This window comes from Octopus bimaculoides, chromosome 2 (assembly GCF_046866305.1).
Source record: "Octopus bimaculoides isolate indiv1 chromosome 2, ASM4686630v1, whole genome shotgun sequence".
NCBI lineage: Eukaryota > Metazoa > Mollusca > Cephalopoda > Octopoda > Octopodidae > Octopus > Octopus bimaculoides.
The window spans coordinates 109437998-109457857 of record NC_142929.1 but is presented as its reverse complement, the minus strand read 5'-3'; the positions used below and the strand labels follow the sequence as shown (position 1 = coordinate 109457857).

At 31.8% G+C, this 19860-nt stretch overlaps 1 protein-coding gene across 1 annotated transcript in view; it reads left to right on the top strand.

The window, feature by feature from the left end:
• LOC106876266 (uncharacterized) overlaps positions 1-15402 on the top strand; it is a 53830-nt gene extending 38428 nt beyond the window's left edge. Inside the window, exon 3 of the mRNA XM_089347481.1 lies at positions 10894-15402. Coding sequence (XP_089203607.1) covers positions 10894-11102 — 209 coding nt within the window. The 3' untranslated portion in view covers positions 11103-15402. The remainder of the gene's footprint in view (positions 1-10893) is intronic.
• The last annotated feature ends 4458 nt before the right edge of the window (positions 15403-19860 follow it).

Below are 19860 nucleotides of genomic sequence, written 5' to 3'. Positions count from 1 at the left end.
TGGTGTGGATACTAAACACAGACACACACACACACACACACACACACACACACACACACACACACAATATACACATATATATATATGACAGTCTTTCTACACACATATGATCATAATCATCGTTGTTGTTTAACTCCCGCTTCCCATGCTGGCATGGGTTGGATAGTTTGACTGAGGGCTGGCAATCCAGAAGGCTGCACCAGGCTCCATTCTGATCTGGCAAAGTTTCTACAGCTGGATGCCCTTCTTAACACCAACCACTCCGAGAGTGTAGTTGGTGCCATATACAGTAAATGAAATAGAAGGATTTCAGCCTTCACCTCTTTTATATATATATATATATATATATATATATATATATATATATATATGTATATCAACACATATATACATACATATATATATATATACACACACACACACATTCACATTATATATATATCAGACTGGAGCCTGGTGCAGCCGCTGGCTCTCCAGACCTCAGTCAAACCATCCAACAGACATCAATCGATGATGATGATATACAAAGCTATATATATATATATATATATATATATATATATATATATATATATATATATATATATATATATACACACACATACATACATACATATACAAGCATGTATATAAATACATATTGAAAGTAATAGAAATAAAACTAATATATATAGATACATAATGAAAGTAACTGAAATTGAAACCATATAATAGTGAAAGTATTAAGAGAGATGTTATTGTTTCACTTTTGTCACATAATACGGAAACAGTATAAGAGATGAGAGATTGCTCCGGGCTCGCATTAGGTAAGAAGTTGAAAATTCTTTTGGCCCATGACATTGCATGGATTCTAAGTAAGGCATGTGTAAAATTTCAATGAAATCCGTGGGGTTGTTCTCAAGTTTTGGTGATGCACACATACAGATGCAGAGATAGACACCTCTATCTATCTATCTATCTATCTATCTATCTATCTATCTATATATATATAATGAGTTTAATATCATATCAGATAATATATTAACAGGATGGGTATGGTTGAAAGACCTTATTATAGTGGATTATTGAAATGCAAAAAAATTCTAAGTTGTAACATACAAATAGAAGCTAAGTACATTTTGCTATTTCCATTATGGTTTTAAATTTTATTTCTGTATTTTTTTTGTTGTGTCACTAAATTAGGAAAGAATTTGATTAGTATGATCTCCCATCGCCCTTGTAGAAAAATGTAACACCATTATAGTGAATTAAACTCTTTGTTGCACATAAATTAGCTTGGACAATTGATATAACTTAGTTCCAGTCATGCTATCTCGGATATAGCCACTCATTTGGATGGGGAAAAATGATTATCATTTAGTGTTCATATACAATGAGTAGCATTTAGTTTTCATGTACATAGGATTTCTAAAATTTAATTTTAAGTTTCATAAGTCTTGAAATAAGTGAAAATTATATATGAATATATGTGGAATGTGTGTGTTTATGTATCTTGACTGGATGGCTTATTGGCTGAAATGTGAAACATTAGTGGAAAATACTAGAAGATTAAAGGGGGACAATTTTCTACAGATTCTACAGTCTTTAAATTGTCTGGATCTATCCTGTACTCTCTTTTATGTTTTACTTAATCTGCACTTTTATGTCATTGCACTAACAGTAATCAGAACAAAACTTCTCTTGTCAGAAATTTATTACTCTGAAACTTGTTTCTTGCAGTGATAGTCTTACTTTGTACCAAATAAAAATATCTGAAACGAAATATTAATTATACATATCTAACTTGTTAACCTTTCTACTTAAGCTGTTGCAGCTTTTATCTAGGTTGAAATAAAATAATGGTGGTGGGGAAACCATATGCTTCTGACTTTGTAATAGGGTTCAATAAATAATTTAAAGTTTAAGATGATAATTTACTGCACTCATTCAGTCAAAAAGCAACCACTAAAGTCCTGGTCTTAAACATTACTGAACCTCTGCCATCTTTAATCTATACACCCAATAGAAATTAATCACTTAGTATTTCAGGTACATTCAGTAACACTTAAAATGATTTATATATGATAAATTCCTAATGTTTGTTAGAACGATTTTTTTAAAATGCCTGTTCATTAGCTTTCTTTCCCTGATGGTAATGTTTATGATGATGATGATGATGATGACTACCATGAAGCATTATATTACCTAGCTATTACACATTACCAGTCTAAATTAGTTTATTAAGATCATATATTATTGTAGGTTTAGGAAATAACATTTGAGTAATGGTTTCCAGTTTCATTTTGGAGACTGATTGTTCAAGAATTCCTAATGGTTATTGGTAACAACATTTCAATTTTAGGTAGGGCCATTATGTTGTATGTATATCTTTTCCCAAGACTATTAACTGGTGTGGTATAGAGGTTGAAAAAATTTCTGAGTGATATTTGAAAGAAGTCGAGTCAAATACGAAGGACTAAAAGTGTATTTTGCTAGATAATAATGATCTGTATTTCCAATATTATCAATGTAGAAATTGTAAGCATTATTCATCCTACCAAAAATAAGACATTTGGTTTCTAATGATATTTCATAAATGGAGTTTGAATGATTGATCATTTAGTTTTTATTATAACTTGAGATTTTTGGCCTTCTGGGATATTGTCATTTATAAATCAGAGAATATTCTGCATTAATATTTTGTGTGTGTGTAAATAGTTCTGTTGTGGTCTCAAGCTGAAGTTTTTAAATTTAGTGTGAATACATTTACTGTTAATCTACCTCTTGCTAACATTGTAGTATAAAAAAAGAAAATTGGTGTAAAATGAATGAACAAATATGTTCTTTACACTTGTTTTATCCTCAGCTTTTAAATTTCTTTCATTCAGTAATCTTGGGAGTCATGAGGTTTCACAGTACATATAATGTGTGGCTCAAATTTTATTTCTGTTTGAGAAATTTAGATGTCATTGATGAAGTAAAAAAAACCATTTAAATTGAATGTATTTTCTTTTTTTCTTTTTAAAAAGATATATTTGAAATATCTTATGGAGTAAAACTCTTCATTCCATTGTTAGCATATTTCTGTTGAAATGCATTGCTTTTGTTTCAAGTAATTTTGAAAATAATGAAGAATCTAATGCTATAACTTTGTCATTATTAAGCTAGTTTTTTTTTTCTAGAATTTGAATTAATTTGAAATTTTGATAGGTTTTAATTTAGATCACATTAAAACGGGTGGTCTGAAGCAGGTTGGTATCAAAAGGATTGATATTTTGCATGTTTTAAAATCTTTTTAATGTATTTGATAGCTAGATTTTAAAAAAATCTTAGATTTGATGATATTTCCATTTGATTCATTTAGCCTTGCAGAAAGTCTGTGTTTAGAAGAAAAAAAGTGCTTGAAATGGTTTTTAGAAACTACTTCAGTTACCACTATTAAATCTATTCGAAAATTCTAAATTAGATTTTGTATATTTGGATTTTCACATTAAGAATAAAGACAACTTTTAGTTTCTGATACTTTTAATTTATTATAATTCTCATCTAGGATGCATCATCATCATCATTTAACGTCTGCTTTCCATGCTAGCATGGGTTGGGTGATTTGACTGAGGACTGGCGAACCAGATGGCTACACCAGGCTCCAGGAATATAAATCATCGCTAGTATTTGACTGGTACTTCATTTTATTGACCCTGGAAGGATGTATTGAATGGTATTTTGTTCACTTCTGTAACATACATCTCTTCTCAAGCATTATCATCCTATTTGTTTCCCTTCTTTTCATTATCCTTCTTGTGTTCAACTCCATTCTCCTTCTGCTCCTGTACTAATCACTACACTCAATCCCACCTTACTAGATTGTTGGCTCTCTTGAACTCCTGCAGAAGTTCAAGAGGAGCATTAGTGACATCTACCTCACCAGTCTAGGAGGACCAGTAAGGTCCATGGATATCACCTCTTCCTCCAGAGCACAAATCAAAGTTTTAAATGTTTTTTTTTTATTAAAGAACATTTAATCAAAATGTTGATGCTTTGTTTGATATAGAAACTTACAGTGAGAAATTAATATATTTTAGCAGCAAGTATAATACTATCATTAAAATTTTCATCGTTTACTCCCAAATCAGCTCTGACCAATCAGCCTATGACCATTTCGACTCTTTTTCAGAAATAGTGTACTTCAGACTGCATTATACAGTATATCTTTCTTTCTTTCTTTTTTAAGACCGTAGGAAGTGGTTTGAAGGAAGATTTGACTGCTATTTCTAGAGTTTCCCCTCAATTACTGAAGTTAAATGTTTGAGTTAGGTCATCGAGCTATTATTTAGGAGTTGTTTATTAAAAAGCTTTTTTACACAAGAAAAGGGTTTAAAATATGTAAAGATTTTAATCTATATTGAAAGCTAGAAAGTTGGTAGAATTATCAGAGCAAAGAATGAATTGTCTTTGTATTTTTTTCTGCCTCTCTACTCTCTGGGTTCAGATCCTGCCACACTCAACTTTTCCTTTCATACTTTCAAAGTCAATAAAATTGATACCAGTCCAGGTCAGTGGATTGGTAGAATTATTGGTCATTAAAGTAATGACTGATAGTTTGTATTTTTTATGCTCTTTGAATTCTGTGCTGTCTCAGGAATCCTGGAAAAGAAAAAAGAAAGAAAAAAAGGTCATATGCATTGCCCTTCCCTCCTTGGTTAAACAGCAGAGAAAAAAAGTACTATATTATTTGCTCATAATTACTTCATCTCATGGAGGTCAAAACTACCATATTTGACCTGCTATCCTAAACAAAATAAATTGCTGTAATGTGTGAATATATTTCTAGTATTTGTATGTGGAAGACTATTTTGTTGAATGATGTACCTCAAAAGTTGTACCTGGAGATGTCAGAAGGATAACACTGTCATACTGAATGTAATTCAAAATTGTTAATATGGTGGATTACATTTTATGTAAACATTTTTGTGTATACTTACTATCTTGTAGCAATTATTTGATGTTGTAACTGAAACCTTATGACAGAGAAAATCTTTTGTATCTTAAAATTAAATTTGCATGAAGCTAAGTCATTTTAATCTGAAATATTTATTAGAATTTCTGATATACTACTTATCTTTCCTTATGCTAATCTAAAGCTGTTTAGTTATATTTTTCTTGTTTTAATTTTCTAAATGTGCATAGTATATTATGCAATCATTTTCAGTCTACAGTATTCGTTACAACAGGTTAAATTATATTTTAAACTATTTAAATAGGTGAATCTTGTTCTTACAGACAAAATATGTTATGTCAAGCTGACTGCATTTCACTATGTTTAATATTTATTCAATAATTTACTCAAAATCTCGTCTGTATAAAACAACTTTATGTAAATAAAAATTAAATGTTAGGAAAGTAAAAGGAAGGGCCCAGTAATTTCCTTCATTAACTAATCAACTTAAATGATTGTAATTGTATACAATATTTACTACAGAATTATATCAGTGTTCAATTTAAATGTGTAAAATTTATGTGCTGTCTAACAGCTAGTTGTTGTTAATGGAGAACAACTAACTGTTAATCTATTTCTAAATATCTAAATATAGTCTAAATATCTTAGTGCTCACTAGTAACAAAACATACAAATTAGATTAACTGATACGTTATCATTTATATCCATCTACCATATTTCCAAACAGAATTTACATTACATCATAACCAAACACTACTTTTCTACCAAAATACATGCCCTTTTTATTTTACCAGCACCCTTAGAAATAGTGTTGACTGTAAAATACTTATAGGAATGTACAATATTTAAAGCGAGAGATTTTAATATGCCCACATCATTTATTTTACTCATTTGAAGGCAATAGCCTCAAAGTTATTTAACCAAGATATCAGCAAATAATTTTCTAGTAACATATTAATATTCTACTTGTTTTATTTTAATCCTTACCCACTTTTTCATAATATTTATACATTGTTCTCTTTTTCTGTTTCTTTGGATTGAATGTTTCTACAGCTGTTACATTATTTCCTCTTCACATTACATTATTATTATTAGTAACTGAAGCAAAGACAAGAACACTGTGTTTACTTAAAACAAATTCATTCTAGATGTATGGAAATCAGAAGAATAATGATTTATGACACTAAAAATTTTCACTTAATTCAAAATTCAGAGACAGTTATTATTTTTTCCCCCTTTAAATGACATAACATTGCTGTGTCATTTGCTTCCCAATCACATGATCTCGGGTTTCAGTTCCACTGTGCAGTACCATAAGCAAGTGTCTTCTACTATAGCTCTGGACTGACCAAAGCCTTTTGAATGTAGTTATGGTTGAAGGAAACTACAAGAAATCTGTTGTTTGTGTGTGTGTGTGTGTGTGTGTGTGTGTGTGTATATACTCCCTTTTTCTTTTATTCTTTTACTTATTTCAGTCTTTGGACTATGACCATGCTGGGGCACTACCTTAAAAGTTGTAGTTGAGCAAATTGCTGCCAGTGTTTAATTTTTTAAGTCTGGTACTCATTCTGTCTCTTTTTGCCAGCTTTAAATTACAGAGATGAGAACAACCAATACTAGTTGCCAAGTGGTAAGGGACAAATGCAATCACACCTGTGTCCACACCCACCCACACACGTATGTGTGCTTCCATAGTTTCTATCTACCAAATTCACTTACAAGGTATTGATAGCCTTGAAATATTAGAAGACACTTGCCCAAGGTGCCATGCAGTAGGGCTGAACCTGAAACCACGTGGTTGCAAAGTGAACTTCTTCACCACATGGTTGTGCCTGCATGTGTGTGTGTGCATGCACATGCATACATGTGCATGTGTATCTCCTTGTCTTAATATTGCACAATGGTTGTATACAAGCTTCACTATTTTTTATGCTGTGTCCTTCATTTCCAATCTTCTGTGGAAACATGTCTGGCTGTTGGGAAAATATTACCTTGCTTAGAAACTGGTGAGAATTGGCAAAAGGAAAGCCATCCCCCTATAGAAAATCTGCCTCAATGAAGTCCATCTGACCCATGCTAGCATGGAGAAGTGGAAGTTAAGGTGACGATAAACACCTATTTATTACCAATTCGAAGTGTAGTGTACATGCTAAACAACCAATATTTTATGCAGTTTGCTCTTTGTAGATCTTTTGTGATCTACAAAAGGCTGTTCATACTTACTTGTTAAAAGTTGTGTATTCCAATTCATTGATGATCTTTGTACTATCAAGAATGGGGAAATAATTGGTAAAGTGTTCTGTGGAATACATATTGAAGAACTAATTTTAAAAATGCAGCTTCTGTAGACATTTAAGAACTGCAACTGCTATACTACATATTGATATATATCTTTCAGTCAAACAATTTTATATGCTTCATACTATTTTTTGCTCATCTATCACATATTGTTAACAATGTTCCAATAGCTTTTTAAAATTTTTTTACTTCTGCTGATTAAATGAGAATTACTATCTTATTTTTCCTGTTTATATGGGGTATTTTTATTTTGTTAAACCAATTATTTTTATAATTAGATGTTTTTTTGTTTAGTCCTAGTAAGTACTGTTTTAGCAGGCTTATGATTAAAGGTGTTCCAACCATGACCATCATGATCTATTTTTTCAGTGTAAGTGTACTTATAATCATATGCAATGTGTTTTTTTCTTCTTTTTTTTTTGAAAGATGTTAGGGTAGGCTTTAACGGAAATTTAGCTGCTATTTTTAGTAGGTCAAGTGACTACATAGAGCCACTTTCACGGGTTTGTTTAGTTGGAAGTCTTTCCTGTTGCAAACAAGTCAACAATGAGGTGTACTTGCTTCTGTTGGTCAGGAAAACTAGAGAAAGTATTCTTAGGAGCATAACAGCTGTGGTAATATAGTTTAAACTCACTATAGTCTTCTTGGTAACCTTGTAGCTTGACCCAACACTTACTTTGTATATGTGGTGTGCCCATAAGGAAAAATATTTATATTCAAAATCTTTAGGGTGTGAACTTGATTCAGCTTTTTCAATTTCATTTGACCTTACAAGACCTTATTAGTTGGGGTTTTTTTTAAATAAAAAAGTATTGATTACATCAAACTTGACATTTCATTAAAAAAGTCATGGCCTGAAAGAGATGGGTGGAGAGAGAATTTTATATATTGATAGACTGAAAGTGGATAGTGTTATATGTTACTGGTGCAGGCATGGCTGTGTGGTTAAGAAGTTGACTTCCCAATTGCATGGTTATGGGTTCAATTCCATTGCAAGGCACTTTCTGCAAATGTTTTATGCCATAGCCCTGGATCATCCAAATTCTTGTGAGTAGATTTGGTAGATGGAAGCTGAGAGAAGTGTGTATGTGTGTGTGATAGAGACAGACAGAGTTTTTCCTTGTTTTTGACACCACACAAAAGAATGGGTTTTCATTAGTGGTTAATGTTGGATCTGTAATCCAGTACTTAAAATGTAATTTTATATTATTTGAATGGTTTCAGTCATTGAACTGCAGCCATGTTGGGACACCACTGGCACAGCAGTTTTAGTTGACCAGATTGAACCCTGTTTGTTGAACCATGAGATTGTGGATCTTAACAAGTACATAAAAACAAACAAAACAGATTTTTAAATTGACGTAAACATAAATACATACACACACATACAAGGTTGGGTGACTAAATTGAGACTGTTTGTGTTGAGATATTTCAAAGCTTGCAAATAAAAAGGTAGAAGCATGAAACTTTGACATAGCATAAGGAAAGATATCACTCAGTATGTCCATCATCATTAAATACAGATGGGGAAGTCTGAGCATGTCCTCTTGGTCTTGTCTATAATGATGGACTGAATGTTTTATAACCATGTAACTTGGTTGACTTTCCACTTCCCTTTCCATATGCTCCAAGTAGTTGAGGAGCTTTGAGGCTCTCTTAAATTTAATAGCTTTAGAACAAGTTGTGAGAATGCTTTGATGTCTCTGAAAATATGGACTTCATGCTTAAGTATTTTTTTAATGGTCCTAACTATTGTCCTCTTACTCACATTATGTTTTCTTGCAAGCTTGGTCTTGATGGTGGAAGAATTTACTATGATAGTTTTAAATCAGCCAGAAAGACGTGGGTATCCTTGGGATCACAAGCCAACCCGAGTAGAAGGTTCTTTCCTGTTGTTATAGAGTAAACTTTTTAACCACACAGCTGTGCCTGCACCTCTCTGCATACAAAAATTTTGCGTCTATTTTGCAGTTACTTGTCATTCTCTCATATATTCATGTTCACATATTCAGGAATAAAGGATTATTTCTTCATAAACCAAATTTAGCTACATTTCTGTAATATTCTGTGATAAATTTCACTAGGATAGACTTTCCTTTTTATCCTTCCTGGTATAGTGTGACCCCGGTACATGACTGGGGTCACACTATACTTTCCTCCAAAATTTTTGGCCTTATGTTTAAGAAATTATTTTTTTGGCTCTCCCACTGATGTCAACTTTGCCTTTCATCCTTCTGGGGTGGTGGTGGTGGTGATGGGTGATAAAATAGAGTACCTGTCAAGTTCTGGGATCAGTGTATTTGACCTATTTCCTTCATCCAAACTTTCTGGCCTTCTGCTTATATTTTGAGTTCAAATCCCACTGAGGTCAACTTTACCTTTCATCCTTCCAAGGTCTTTAAAATAAAAGTACCAACCAAATACTCACCCCTCCCACAAAATCTGTGATATTTTACCTGTTTTAGCAATTGTTATTTTGTTAAAATCTATTATTATGGCAGTGAACTGGCAGAGTTGTTAACATGCTGGGCAAAATGCTTAGCATTTCACTTGTCTTTGTTCAAATTCTGCTAAGGATGACTTTGCTTTTATCCTTTTGGGGTCAATAAAATAAGTACCAATTAAGCACTGGGGCTGATGTAATCAACTTACTCCCTCCCCCAAAATTGCTAGCCTTGTACCAAAATTTGAAACCGTTATTATTATTATTGTTGTTGCTGTTATATATTTTACTCATGAAAAAGCTTATTTTTCTGTTTTGTTTATTTAATGGTGTCACTTCCAGAAATGTTTGTGCATAATGCATCTTAATTGCTTGCTCTAATCCCTCCTGTGAATTACTTTAAACCTGCATTGTTTTTGGTCAGTTGCTGTGCCAACTAATTTATGTTTTTTGAATGCTAATTCCATAACTATTTAACCACTTGTGCTCTATTTACATTCATTTCTTAGCTATAAACTCCATTTGTGTTGCTCTAAACCCATCTCTCTTAAGAATTTCTAACTAAATTATCTCAGTTTTCAGTATATTGCTCTATTCAGCAATTTTTGGACATGATTACAAATCTCAGAAATGATTGTTTCTTGATTATAGAGCCAAACACACTCACAACTGCTTTGTTTTGATAATCTGATTAAATATATCATTTGAAAGTTGTAATTTTCCAATCTTGTGTATGTGTGTATTCTGAATGTGATCTGATTTTCTTTTCCTCTTTTTTTAAAAATTTTTTTATTTCTTTTATTGCTACTGACCAATTTAATCAAGGATTTAGAGTATTCTGCTTACCTATTAAATATTTCTTTTCTGTTACCCCAAGCAGTACTAATATAGTTATTTTCTCTTTCTCATTCTTAATATTTTAAGACAGTTCTATGCTGCAACTGACTTGCAATTTTTAAGAAAAATTTTCTTACTCTTTTTGTTGGTCTTGTGGCTAGACTAAGTGAAAGTAATTATCTCATTTGGATATATTTATATAGCCATCTTGACAATGGATTTTCTTTGTAACATTTTACATGATTTGGCTAATTCCCTCTGCTGCCAGTTGATCCCTTCAAATTACGAGCTGTGTACCCAAAGTCCATCCCTTATTCAGTCCAGCCAGTGATCTGAGTAGCATTAATTTTCTCATTCCGCCTCTTTTCACTGCTTACAGCTGGGAACAACAAGACTACAGGTTTACCTGAGCAGTCTCCTCCTTCCGCCCATGACTCGACTCTGGTCAATTCCGCCAGCTCTGTCCTTCGCTCTGTAGCAATGAATGTTAATCTTCAGCGAGGTAGGTATTACTTAGGGCAGCACATTCCACAAGTATACCAGTTCAATGCTGAAACACTGTCTTACTTCAGTGTTACCAATTATTAAAAGGTCTGATCATTCTGTTATCTTAGCATTGTGCACAAACATTTGGGTTTCATATAAGTTTGCTTACTTTTTGTTATATTTGTGTTTAATTTTATCTGAGTATTATTTTTTTATTTATTTTCAAGCAAAATGCTATGACATTTTGTTTCATGAAATCTGTGGATTAATAATAATGTAGGTAAAAATAACACCTTTGTTACATTGCTATGTTAAATTAGTAAAACAATTTTATTTATTTAATTCTTTAGAACAAAATTTAAAAATTAGATTACTTGTCATTGTTTTCTTTTTAAGTAAAATTAATAAATTTGATACATCATCATCATCGTCATCATACGTCCGTTTTCCATGCTGGCATGGGTTGGATGGTTTGACTGGAGACTGGCAAGCCAGAAGGTCGCACAAGGCTCCAATCTGATCTAGCGGTGTTTCTACAACTGGGTGCCATGGGAGTCAGTCAGGCAGCACTGGTATCGGCCATGTTCAGATGGTGCTTTTTATGTGCTACTGGCACAGGAGCCAGTCCGGGGGGTGGGGGGTAACTTTGACCAGGTTTGGATGGTGCTTTTTACGTACCACCAGTACAGGGAGCCAGTCAGGTGGCACTGGCAATGACCCACGCATGCATGATGCTTATTGCGTGCCATCAGCACAGGAGCCAGTCAGGCAGCACTGGCATCAGCCTCAACTACAATTTCCATTTAATTCTAAACTTTCATTATAAACTGTCCATGTGAGAGGGCATAACTATATAACTTAGCTAAGTACATACCTAATAATGCATTTGTTGCTGTGGAAATATATTAGAAATATTTGAACTAAAACAAAACCTGTTGTGAGTGAAACCTAGTTGCATAGTAAAATAAATCTTTAGACTTAATGCTTTAAGATAGATTCCCTCCTTCAAATGCTCTTATCATTTGAAATAAAGAACACATTTGCTATTGAAGATGTATGTGCAAAATACATGTACACTTCAGTTCATAATAAACTGCACCTCTCCAATTGTGAGGTCTGCTGCATTCACACATTTTACCTAGGATGTTGGTGCATTTTAAATTTTTCTAGTTATTGTAGGATCTTGCATTAACAAATATCTAGCAGTGTTTGTAGGATCAAACAATGCTTCTGAACAGTGTTTTCTGAAATTAGATTTTCATGATTTTATTTTATTTTATTTTTTTTTATTTTAAAAAACATTGCAGTGTCATTTCTGCCACTGCCAAAGAAAATATTTTTGAATTCTACAAAAATTAAATTTGCTGTCTCTGTCTTTCATATTGGGAAAAGAGGTAGCAGTCATGCATTGAGTTGTATTCAAGCCGTTATATGTTTTCCCTGCAGTGTTAAAATATCAAGGGTCTTTCTTTTAAATTTTTTGAAATTAAGCTGACGTTAAATGATGATGATGATGGTCTGGTGGAAGGGGGCCATACCCATTGCCTTTGCAGGCTCTTCAATATTGGTGAAATAGACATTAACGCTCCTCTTGAATAGTTGTAAGTCAGTGGTTGCAGGAAAAACTTGGGCCAGGAGGACACTAGAGAACTGACAGCTAGGGAGGAAAGACTGGGTGTCGTGGTGTGTGTGTTTGTGATGGGGGTGTCATTATAGATAATAAAAAGAAGTGAGACATGTGAAGAATACCAGCAAGGTCACTGTAGCAGCAGCAGCAGCAGCAGAAAAGGTAGAGAGAAAGACATTGGTTAGATATTGGAATGATTGCTGAATGACTTCCTGCTTCTTTTTTTTAAAATTCAATCTAGGATGTCCTGTATCTGTAGGTGTAGCACTGTCCTAGATGTGAGAGCAGTACTCTATTGTGGATCTCACTTGAATTTTAGGAAGGTCAATAGTAGTTAGGGCCAAAACATTTCTCTGGCCTACATGAAATCTTTATGTTTAAGATGCACATTCACCAAGTGTGATCCTCTGTGGGAGTGTAGCCAAACATTTGTAGAAGCCCTGAGGTAATTGCATGTTGTTTAGTGTGAGTGGGAAATGATAAATTTAATTCTATCTATTTCACTTTGTATATTTTAGATATGGTTTCGCATATATATTGTTTCCTCAAATTTTTTGTCTTTCTGCCTTTTCAACAATCATTATGTAGATAGGAGATACTTAATAGAAGTTGCTCTGTTAGAATTTCAGTTCATTTTCAGTTCAACTAATTGGAATCAGTAATGCAATATTATTTGCATCCTAGAATTTTTATATACTTACTACAGAATCTCAGCATATTTTCTTCCTCTTTTATTTGAAGTGAAATAATAGTGAATGAGTGAATGATCTGATGTGGTAGTGAGGCCTTGGGTGGATATGGTAATAGACTGTTAAATCTCAGGTCTTGAGATCATTTTGTGTTATTCTACTCCATGATTTTGTTGTTCATTTAGATACTACCTTTAATTTGATATTGATCACTTAATTTAGCTCTTGGTAATTTACAGGAGCTTTTTGCAATAGACTGGCATTTTATACTTAGGAGATTTATCTCCCATTAATTTAATACTTTGAAACCAGAATTAAGCACTGGTCCTGAGGATATGCTTTACACTTATGGAAGCATACAAAGATGGGATATGTATTTTTATACTGATTAAGGTATATATACTGTTTTGGCATCATGAAATTTTTTGGATTAGTGATTTTGTTATCTTCAAATTTTAAAGCTAATACAGCTGATATTTATAAATAGAAAATAACCTTAAAGTGTATGGTGGGTTTATGTTGTAGGAATTTTTCAGGTTGTTTTTATACTTGCTGAATGTGGTGAAAAGGGCAGCTCCCTTGATCTTTGCAGATCTTCTGAGAGTGATAACCTCGGTGCTGTTATTGATCTGTTCAAACAGTTGTAGGTCAATATCTACAGGAAATAACAGAGGAAGGATAATATTCTAGAGTGATGAAGTTCTGGGTTTATGTAAGGCCAAGGGGTTGGAAGCAACAAGAGTCCAAAGTGTGTTCAGAGGTACCTGAGTGAAGGAGTTACAAAACTAGCCAGCTCTGAGGAAGAGATGTCATTATAGTAGAAATAGAGGTAACTGTATGTCTGTGAACCAGAGATTGGAGCATGTCTACTAGTTATTTTATGTCAGTCAATCAAGTGTCCTGTGGATGTGGTCCAGAATGTGTGTGTAGCAGTAGCACTGTTCCAGATTTGGGAGCAGCATTCTAATGTGGGTTTCATTTGAGCTTTGTAGTATGTATTTGTGAATGAATGTGCATGTGTATGTGCACTGCAAGTTTTAATATCAGCTTTGACTAGTGTGTCTACTATTCAAAGCTGGTATTGAAACTTACAGCATTGAAATTTGGTCTCTGAGTTCAGATATAGTTGATTTTATTTTATTATTCAAATTTCTAAAGTTGTTAAAAGCTGAAAATGTGAAACTGATAATGTAGTTTGTTTTTTTTTAAATGTTTCTAACATGACATATGAACTGCTCCCTTGAATTCCCTTTCAGCTAGTCTATGCAATATTGTCATCATCATCATTTCAACGTTCACTTTTCCATGCTTGCATGGATTGGACAGAATTTGTTGAGAGATTTTCTGTGGCTGGATGCCCTTCCTCTCACCTGTTTCCAAGTATGCCTATTTCCCTATGATTTGACATATTTTCACAGAAGATTGGATATAAAGGATACTGTTTGTATGATGGTGACACTTGTTTACAACTATCATGTGATGTCAAAGACAAAAAGACACTAATACACACACACAATGCATTTCTTTCAGTTTCCATCTACCAAGTTTACCTACAAAGCTTTGATTAGACTTGAGCCCAAGGTACCATGCTGTGGGTCTGACCCTGACATTGTGGTTGAGAAACAAGCTTCTTAACCGCACAGCTGCACCACATATGCTGGATTAATTGTGCACTAGTGGCTACAATATTTTCAAAATGATTTCATGAAAGAATTAAAAATTGAGGAAACTTTGACATTTAAAAGAGCGCTAACAAACTGGATTGACTGAAAGATAACTGGGTTGGTGATATAAGAGATGCTACAGAGCTGTGTTGTATGCAGCTCCAAAACTTATGCTAATAATCTCCCTTGAATACATAAATCTTAACACTTGAAGTTCATAATTATGATATTGGTTCGCTTTAATGTTGGTTTCTTAAGTGTTTCTTATTTTAATAACATTAAGGAATACAGCAATATTCAACATCATATAGATGGCCATACTTTTTGGCCACTCCAAGCAGACATATAATGCTACTCTATGCAGTAAAATTCTTATTAATAATCTGTGCAATTCAGTTACCTACCACAAGTAATATACAAAAGAATCCTTCTTACTGTTTCTATTGATTACCATATTTTCATATAAAACCAAAAAGACAAGATAACTGTTGATTGGAATCAAAATGTGTATAAACAGTCTTAGTTTTTCACTGAATATCTTGTGCATCTTACAATGAAAAATCTTAACAATTCTTTAATAGGTTTTGTGGTAATTTACATTCTAATTCATGTTTGTCGCTGTAGCATGTCCTCTAAGCTTTATTATATCACTGAAATCAAAAATGCTTCTAACAATTTTGTTGATGCTTGTTAGAGGAATACATTCTTATGATATCAGTTAGTAGATAGTGATCAAACTTTTCTTATTATTTGATGATAATGCTATGTTGTGTATGGTTGTGTATTTTATTAACATTTAAGAGTTTTAGCTAATATATAAAAGAATCCTTCCTACATTAAACATTTTAAGAGTCTTGACTAAGGGAAAGCATTAAACCCATGAACCATTGTTGGGTTGATGTTAAAAAAAAAGAGCAAGTTGTTTATATTTGTTTTGACTTTGAACTATTATACTAAGAGTTAATATAAAGGAAAGAACTTTTGTCTTTCGATCTTTAGATATTTGAAACTACTGCTTCAGAAATATTGATATTGAACCTCTAGTCTCTGCTTCTGTAAGACAGAAGGAGATCATAAAGCTTAGAGAAGGAAATGCCAGTCTAAAGCTAACATCTATAGAATTTTGATTTGCATTTCAGTATAATGCTAAATTTATTAGACAAAATCTTTACTCAATTTTTGTAGGTGTTAAACTGTCAGCCATTAATGTCTTATTTAAATTTCAGAATTTTATTGCAGTCCTGTTGACTAGTCTTCAGTAGTTGTTCCTATATTCTAAAACTATCATACGTAAACCTATCTCTAAATGTTTTTTTGTTTTTTTTTGTTTTTAAATTGCCAGGACATTAATGAAATCAAACTGGTGAGCTGTGAAAGCATAAAGTCACTGTAAAAGATGATCACTATTTCTTGAAATGTCAAATTTATTGTATTATTGTGTAGAAGTCTAGAATTAATTCTCATTATATATTGAAGAGAAAGATAAATATTGTTAAGAAGACAGTGTTAGAAATGGTCATAGTTACTCTGCATTATAATTGTTTTGAATGTAAATTGTTACCAATTAGTTAGAACCAAAAAAAACCAAAAAAAAAACCCCCATAACATAGCAAAATGATTTTGTTTATAAACCAAATTTAGGCAACTTTGAAACTAAAAAAAACTCCTTGTAGCTGGTAGTATCTATTTGTAAGAAAAGCTGTATTTAATTATTTGCAAGATATTAATTAGCAAAGGAAAGAAATTATAACATTAGTTAGTTTCAGTTGAAATAAACACTTTAAAGAGAATACTTTTATGGAAGCTATAAAAAATCAGTTTAACGTCTGCTTTCCATGCTAGCATGGGTTGGACGATTTGACTGAGGACTGATGGACCAGGTGGCTACACCAGGCTCAGGTTGTAAATTTCAACACACACACAGACACACACTTGGAATTACTTAAAATACATGTCCCTATTTTCATAGATTTTACTTTTATATAAATGTTTCATCTATATTTGAATGAGTAGAATGTTTTTAGTTTTTTTTTTTTTTTTGGCCTAATGGTCCTTCATTTACTACTCAACATGGAATAACAATGGAATGTATTTTGACATTCAGACAAAATATTGTTGGCCAATGATGCAATGCAGTGACTGTAATAAGTTTTGAACTTTTGGCCTTGTGATCAGTGTAGAGAAGCAATTAAACTAATTAGATATCAAAAATAGGTTGGATTGAATAATTTTAAAATGGCAAATATATTTTTCTAACACAGTTCGGTGTTTTTTTAGTTCATACAGAATTTCTTGGATGCTAATTTTCTTTTAGAGTATTTTGTTTGGTTTGCCTGTGTAATGTCTTGTAGGAAATGTGGAATTAAAGTGTTCTACATGTGTTTCATCCAAATCAGAAACATGTTGCAGTTCACGGAATTAGCTGTAGACATTCAAGCATTCACTTGCAGTTTTGTAATTTTTTCTGTTTTTTATTCCTTCAGTTAACTTTTAGAGATTAAGAAAGAGCAATTAATCCTTAATGTTTTCTTCATTAAATAGAATCATAACAGCTATACAAAGATATCTAAGAATCCTTCCAAGTGATATGTTGCTATATTTTACAACACAAAATAATGTCACTCATCAAATGTAATTGCTATTAGTGGATTGGCCTAAAATCTTGAGATATAACAGCCAGTTATTTGATGAGCTATGAAAGCATCAATTCTATCTTAAGTGAATTGCTTAGGGAAGTTTTATCATCTTTTCACTTAAAAATTTCAACACATTTTTAAGATAGTCAACTCATTGGATGGTATAATCAGTTTTTATTTGTACTTAAGCAGTAAACTGTACACTCAGCTGATATCCATTAATAGTTCTTACTACAAAGTCTTTATTCTTTTACTAATCATTAATTTAGAAGGAGAGAAATTGAAATAGTTGTGATAAACTCTTGACTGTTCCAATTTTGTTTTAGGGAGTCTGAATAATTACCTCTTATTTTCAATGTTTATTCTATGTAAGATATTTTCATAACCCATTGTACCTTTGCTGCTGGTGTTGTGAGGGATGCACTTGGAGTGTTTAAGTGTCTGTGATACAATGTTTTCAGTATCTTCAGTATTAATGTGTATCAAACATTTAATGTGATCTGCTATGACAATCTACTTTAAACTATTAAAACTACACTTAGAGTATATCTGGTAAAACCCCAACAACTAAATGTGCTGATGGGAAAAATCTCATTGGACCCTTGTTTTATGGAAGTTGAAATGCCACAATGCCATAAAATTAATCTTTCAGTTGTTCTTTTCATAGAATATCCTGTACAGTATTGCAAGCCCTAGGGTGCAGAGATTCAAACAGCAGTCTTGACAGGCATGCAAAGAGATGGTCCTTCAGCAGCAGAATTATCCTCTCATGCAAACTGAGAATATAGCATTTCTTATAACTAGCCAAGAAATTGAAAGCTTCGGTGAAACATGGAAGCAATCCAAAACATTTGTCCTTGCCATGCTGTATAAAAAGTGTAGAGAAAAATATTGGCACCAGCTGCTTTCAAATATGTTATTTCTATGGCTCAGATGTTGCTTAATGTGTGAAAGTTCATATGACCTGTGCAGCTTTACAGTGTAGAACATAGAGAATGAAATGAATTTTTTTTTCCACTACAAGCTGCTCTGCCTCTGCTTCAGTAGTCAGTCACCAATTGTGAAGCTTCTGAAAATTGATCTTTGAGATTGTGGAAACTCACTGGCTACTCTTTGAACACACCCTAAGAATGGAATAAACAGCTACAACATTACTTCAATATTGTAGGGTTTAAAATAATCTGTGGTTGGCAATGAACCTATCTTCTAGAGATTTTGCATAAGAGCATCTCTACTTTTACTATAGTAAGGAAGGTGTTGTCATAAGGAATTAAATCAAAGAAATTATATGACCAGTTTCCAACCAGCTTCAGCAACAAAATCCATCATTGTTATTTTCATTAGTTATAGGATAAATGAGAAATTTCAAATCTTTTAGTTAAAGCTTATATAGTTTTGTTTTACATATTTAAATTAATTATGAGTAAAATTGCAGTTTGTTTTCTTTATCAATTCAGTACTTTTTAAAAGTTCATTTCAGCTCTGTTTAATATATATATATATATATATATATATATATATATATATATATATATATATATATATATATATATATATATATATATATATATATATATATATATATATATATATATATATATATATATATATATATGCATTATTATGATTGACCGTTGACTGAACACTATTCAATTTTTTTTCTCCGTGTTTTTCTCCTTGTCTCCGTATTCTTTCTGTTGAAGAGCGTAGCTCGAAACGTCAAAGACTTTCCGTATTCCCGAGCGTCATACTAATATATACTTTTGTTATTTACACCACCTGTCCTCGTCTGTTGTTATTTTTTGTATATTCTCCCATATATATATATATGTATATATATATATATATATATATATATATATATGTATATATATATATATATATATATATATGTATATATATATATATATATATATGTATATATATATATATATGTATATATATATATATATATATATGTATATATATATATATATATGTATATATATATATATATATGTATATATATATATATGTATATATATATATATATATATATATGTATATATATATATATATATATATATGTATATATGTATATATATGTATATATATATATATATATATATGTATATATATATATATGTATATATATATATATATATATGTATATATATATATATATATATATATATGTATATATATATATATATATATATGTATATATATATATATATATATATGTGTATATATATATATATATAT